Genomic DNA, 6,354 nt, shown 5'->3' with positions numbered 1-6,354 from the left:
TTTGAGCTCAGAGATTTCTCCAGATTCTTGAAAACGTTTGGATGATATTATGATCTGTAGATGATGGAATATTCAGAGTCCTCGCAATGTTTCATGGAGGAACATTATTCTGAAATTGTTCCACATTTTTCAGATGCAGTTTTGTTGCAGACTGATGAACCTCTGCCCATCTTTACTGCTGAGAGATTCAGCCTCTAAAATGCTTTTTATACACCATCCTCTTACTGACCTGCAGCTAATTAACCTGATTAATTGTAAAATGGCTCCTCCAGCTGCTTCTTTTACAGTGGTACACATTTTTTTAGATGTTTTGCTGAAAAACAAATTGAAAATTACTCTTTTTTTGTAAAAATTGTACAAATTCTTCATTGAAACATTTCATATTTTTACTATGCTCCACTGTAAATACGATATGAGTTTATGAGATTTGCAAATCATCATATTTTAGGGATGTTTTAAAAGTTATTTCCCAAACTTTGTTGAAATAGGGGTTGTACGTCAGGAACCTCATGAAAGGTCCAGGTTTTGCTCCTGCTGATTTTTCGTAACTACTGTTTGTTTTTCTGCCCTAGGTGAAGGGCGTGTGTGATTTCTTCCATGGCGAAGGAGCCCTCCTGGCTCTCGGGAAGGCCCGTCCTGAGCTGAGCAGCGTGCAGGACGCTCTGGAGGAACTGTTTCCAGAACATTCCCATTATCGGGCTAATGCACTGCGAGCCTGGGAGAAGAAGCTCCGGCCAGTGCCAAATAAAGCTGCCAAGGCTGACAGTGGATACAGCGAGGGGACGGGCGGCGGCGGCGCTAACCAAGAGACGCACAGAGACACAAGCGTCAAGAATCACGACAACGCTGACATGTCACAACACACGGAATCACACCAGCAAGAAAACTACAATCCTGACTCCCAGAGGTCACATAAAAAGAATTCCTGTAGAAAACCTGCTCACCTTCCAAACAACCTGCAGAAATTACGCGTGAGAGGAGGAGTCAAAGAGCAACAGCCTTCTGTGATGGATCCATTTAAACACACTAAAGGCCTCAGAGACACAGAGATGCCGTCTTCCATACTGTGTGAAAACTGCTTGGGAAGGAGGGCCAAGCATCAAGGTCCAGAACTGATCAGCAGCACACTGTCCGGAAGGATCCCGCTTCCTCCTGTGCTGAAGAAACCAAAAGAAAGTTCTCAGCAGGAACAGGAAGTGAAAAAGGCAGATGTTCGTGTCAAACTTTCTCCTCCTCGGTCAGTCAGAAGAGACGGGGAGAGGAGTTTGATGCAGCTGCAGCCCCTAAATCCAGCCCCAGACGTGGGAGCGGCGAGCGCGGGCTCACAAAACCCAGAGACGCGTGTTCTCCCCTCAGGTGGCAGTGATCTCAGCCTGTCGGACGTCGAGCGCTGCTACGAAATCGGACGCGTGATCGGAGACGGGAACTTCGCAGTGGTGCGAGAGTGCCGCCGCCGTGACGACGGCCAAGCCTGTGCTGTGAAGGTCGTGGAGCGCTCCAAGCTGGTTGGCCGAGAGCACATGATGCAGAACGAGCTGAGCCTCCTGGGGAGTCTGTGTCACCCCCGGATAGTGCGGCTGTTGGCGCACCATCACACTCCCGCTCACTCCTACCTGGTGATGGAGCTGGTGAGCGGAGGGGATCTGTTCGAGGCCATCAGTGAAAGGGGGAAGTTCTCAGAAGCCGAGGCGGGACTGATGGTGTCAGATGTGAGTGACGCACTGAATTACATCCACTGTAGGAGCATCGTCCACAGGGACCTGAAACCAGAAAACCTACTGGTGAGTATCAGGGTAGGCCGATGTTTTAATATCCTCTTTGAGTCTGCGGTAAAGGGTTATCAATAATACCCAGGATGTTATAGAAGTAAATAAGGTTTCTGCCTTTTCACCCTGTTTAATGATGCTGTCCATTTTCCATGTTTTTTTTTACTCAGATAGAGAAAGTTACTGCTGCCATCTGCCGGCTGAAGCTGGGGGATTTTGGCCTCGCCATGGTCGTGACAGAACCGGTCTTCACCATATGTGGCACACCAACATACGTGGCTCCAGAGATCCTCCGTGAGACAGGTGAAGCATTTTTAAGAGGCCTCAGTACTGATATTAATCGCCCACGGACAAAGGCAACCTTAGCCAACACAAAAATAGCCACAACTCTGCCAGTTTTACAGATATTGAGCTAACATGTGGTGTGGTAGTAGCTGAGAGTCGTCCCTAACACATTCTCTGAGTGATATCTCATCTGGCAAGATCTCGGATGAGATGGTGCATGACATCATTTACAGGGTTTGACAAAAACAGATAGTTTTAGATTAAAACCCCTGAAAGGCCGTGGGTGATAAGCATCCCTTCAAGGGATGCTACGCCTTTAATCTTATTTTGAAAAGATTTTTTCTACGGTTCACCCACCAGGTTATGGTGTAGCTGTGGATGTGTGGGCCCAGGGTGTGATCCTTTACATCCTGCTGTGTGGCTTCGCCCCGTTTCGCAGTCGGGACCGAAACCAGGAAGAGCTCTTCAAGCTAATAAAACAAGCACAACTTCTCTTTCCTTCCCCCTACTGGGACTGCATCACAGAAGGTGGGACAAAAACAAATATATTGCACACAGGCACAGATGTCACACACCTTTAAATACACAATTTGTGTTTTGTTTTCTTTTTTTTCCCCCTGTGGGTGCGTAGAAGCTAAAAGCCTGGTCAGATCTCTGCTTCAGCCTGATCCCGCTGTGAGGCTGACGGCAGAGCAAACCCTCCAGCACAAGTGGGTGAAAGCCATGGCCTTGACGTGCAGGCAGAGGGCGCTGGCAGACAAAACTCAGAGGAATGCGGCGGACGCTTCGGCAGAGCCGCAGAGAGCTCAGAGACCTGCTCAGACAAACGCAGACAAAACAGCAGGACACCGTGGCACTCTCGGGAGACACGATGAGCTCACGGCAAGAGGACAAGACGAGACTAAACCTACTAAACAGTTAAAGGAGACGAGCACGGTCAATGTCATGTCGTCCCAAAACGAAGAGCTAACACCTTTAGTTGGTACATGCAGTCAAGAGAAACTGGAGTTAACCTCCGCAGAGCAGCATGAAATACTGGATCCAGGGCCTAAGCTGCCAATAGCAGACCGTGGTGACCTTATTCAGAGTGGCTTCTCTGCAGCCCAAACCGAGTCTTCATCCTTACAGCCCAACAGCGAGCAGGAGTCACCTCCAGGTTCACCTGCTTCAACCCAAACAGCCCTCCAGATCGCAGCAGGTCCCCCGCCGTCCAAACCAGCTGCAACTCAATCTCTCCTTCAGCAGCACATAAACACGCAACCCCACAGCGGCCACCCTCCAAAAACGCCCAACTGAAAACCAAAAAACGAGGCAAAGAGTCACAGCGCCGTCCCCCACACTGTCCTCCACACCGACCCCACCTCTGATTTCTTACCAGCTGAATCCTCAGATACCTTCAGATAACTAGATGGGAGTGGGAGCGTGAACGGCTGTTTTGTCTCGTTCGTCTCCGTGTGTCCCTGCGATGGACTGCCATCCTGTCCAGGGTGTCCCCCTCCCCGCCTCTTGCACAGCGACTGCTGGAGATCGACACCGGCTCCCCTGAGAAAGAAAAAGGAAAATGGATGGACTGCTGGATGAATCCTCAGAAGATGTTCTTTACTCTCCTGGGTTGAATGGAGGCTGATTGATGAGGCTCGATGCAGCTCATAAATGTTTGTCTCCTAATAAGATATTCATCATGGGACATCGTGTAATCACCTCTGTGGCCTGTAAACAAAAAGACAGGTTGGAAAGATGTAAAGCATATATATATATATATATATATATATATATATATATATATATATATATATATGTGTGTGTGTGTGTATTGTGCTACTGTTGTTGTTTACTTTTGAGTAAACTTCTCAAGTGTTGGATTTATTTTTCTGTAAACCATGTTTATCTTTTGTAGATGCGATTATTAGGTCTCCTATTGGGAACTTTTTTAATGTTGGTGTAGTAGCTAACACACTTGCTTTTTAAAAAATAATTTTAAAGTTACATTCCTAAAAGTTTGCCACAGGATACTTTAGTAGTATACGTATTTCTAAAACAGCAAACTTTCCAGCTCTCCTACAATAAATTCTCATCCGTCGTATTTGACAGTGTGTTTATTTTCACGGGGTTGTTATTGACAACATCCACTGCTGATTAGAAGTACTCTTGATGGCGATCTGCAGCCGTGGAGTTTGTGCAAATCGGCGTGTCGTAAGATCCTGTGACAAATATTGCACAACGCAGAGGACAGCGTGTGACCACATTCAGCCGCCGGGTAAACCGCCGCATATCTGCCTTGCCATTCCACGCAGACCAAATAAGGCACATCTTTCTGCCCAAAGGGGGTGGTTAATCCTGTCCCTCTCGATGGCAGACAGCTGTCGCTGACATCCTGCCCCACCCAGCCTAAAGCACCCCCCCCACCACCACCACCATTTGTAGGCCTTTATTTAGGCCACTGATGGGTTAAGGAAGCCCACAAATGCTTTTGAACTAGTGTCAGCAGCACAGGCTGAGTGTAATTAAGGCGTTTCTCAATCACTGTGTTTTTCTAATTAAATTATTTATGCATTTACAACCCCCCCCCTCACACACACACACACACACACACTCACACACACAGAGGATTCCTTAAAAACAGCTGAACCCCTTTTTTTTAAAAAACTGCGGCACCACAGAGCTGCAGTCCACATACCAGAGCCCACAGATTATAGTTAGTTTTAAAAGTTTATTACCTTTTATTATCACATATTTGTGGCATATTATTTGCTTGAAGATACTCAACTAGAAGAACCAGCCTTCTGTTACATTTAACAGGCCTGCTGTTGAATATAATGTGTGGGAAATTAGAAAAATTATAACCATAAAGCACAAAAATTGTTGCATCCTGTCACTGGTGTTTGTTAAATTGATTATCAGTTTATTATTGCCTTCATGTGGAAACTGGATGTCGCTGTTGTGATCAGTTAAAGTGAAACTTGTACTCAAATGAATAATAATGCTTATTTTCATCCTAAAGTTAATTCACTGATTTGCTAAAAGACTGAAGTCAAAGGGAAAAGGAAGGACAATAACCCAGAGCACAATTTCCTTATATATTTCATGCAAAATAACCTCCCTTTTATTAACTGAAATGTACAGGGTTTATGCAATATTTCCTAGTCCGAAATTGCTGCATTTTCAGCCAATGTTTTGGGCCACTTTTTATGTTCAAATACAAATAGTTCCTTTAAAATTGCTCCAAAACATTTAATAAACGGACTCTATACAAAAGGCTAATAACAAGAAACGTGTATATAAAAGACAAAAGTAAAAAAATATATGAATGAGCTTTCCTTTGTGTATTCTTAGACTGTTTTAAACCCTGAATGTAGTTTTAAGTTTGTCGCATATCAGGTTTTGGTGATTTTTCCGAGTAGACCAGCAGGTGCTCACCGCGCATGCGCGTTTCAAAGTCTTTAAATACCCCAAGTCATCTGGCAAAACAAAACATTTCGCTGTCAGCCAATTTACGGCTGTAACCAAGTAGTTACAGCGCGCAGAGGGCCCCCCCCCCTTTACAAATGCTGGCAACATGTTTACTTTTAAATACGTGACTTTTATCTCAAGCCTCAGTAACTTAGAGTAACCGAGAGGGGAAAAAAACAAGGCTGTGCAAAAAGGGGGGTGACGGACAGGAGAAAAAAAAAAACAAAACAAAGATGGCTGTGTAACCAGAGAAAGAAACAAAACTCCCTGTAGCTTCAATCATCGACACTTCCCGTGGGTCCCGCGGAACAGTGAGCCGTTGTCGGAGCCGGGACGGCGGGGGAAGAGAGCCGAACCGGGCCGCTGGCGCACGTCGGTACCTGCTGTCGTTGCGAATAACGGCGTCGAGAGAGCAGCTGAGTTGTTTTTGTTCTGCCCGGGCTCTCCGAGAGGCGACCGCTGCCGTGTCTGTGTCAGCGTTAGCTAGCCAGCTAGCCTGGCTGCAAGTCGGCTAAACTAGTCGGCGTTTTTATTTTTTTGTTTTGTTTTTATTTTTTTAGCTGCCCGTGAGTAACTACCGCACCCCGCACATGGTCGCGTTGTCACACAGCGACGGGCTTGTTGACATTTATACGCGCTGTGGTTGTTTTAATGGCGAGTTAGCCGCCGCTTTGCTTCCTTGACGACCCGCTTTCCGGAGCGTTAGCCTAGCTAGCGTTAGCTCGCCGCGTCAGCTGACCGTTAGAGCTCGACAGGTAGCATCCGCGAGCTAACGCTGCTAACGTCTCGAGCTCAGCTAACGTCTCGCGGGGTGGGGTGTCCGTGTGGAGGGTGTGTGTTGGGGGGGGGGGGG

At 46.7% G+C, this 6,354-nt stretch overlaps 1 protein-coding gene across 1 annotated transcript; it reads left to right on the top strand.

Moving 5' to 3' along the window:
• Nucleotides 1-259: 259 nt before the first annotated feature.
• dclk3 (doublecortin-like kinase 3) lies at nt 260-4,383 on the top strand. Its single transcript, XM_025006804.2, has 5 exons — nt 260-289; nt 573-1,781; nt 1,937-2,069; nt 2,412-2,579; nt 2,683-4,383. Exons 1-5 carry the CDS (start codon nt 260-262, stop codon nt 3,345-3,347), a joined length of 2,205 nt encoding a protein of 734 aa, XP_024862572.2. The 3' UTR covers nt 3,348-4,383.
• The last annotated feature ends 1,971 nt before the right edge of the window (nt 4,384-6,354 follow it).

The sequence above is a fragment of the Kryptolebias marmoratus genome, linkage group LG5 (assembly GCF_001649575.2).
Source record: "Kryptolebias marmoratus isolate JLee-2015 linkage group LG5, ASM164957v2, whole genome shotgun sequence".
Lineage (NCBI taxonomy): Eukaryota > Metazoa > Chordata > Actinopteri > Cyprinodontiformes > Rivulidae > Kryptolebias > Kryptolebias marmoratus.
Note: the sequence above shows the minus strand (reverse complement) of the source record. Positions and strands in the feature narration are given on the sequence as shown.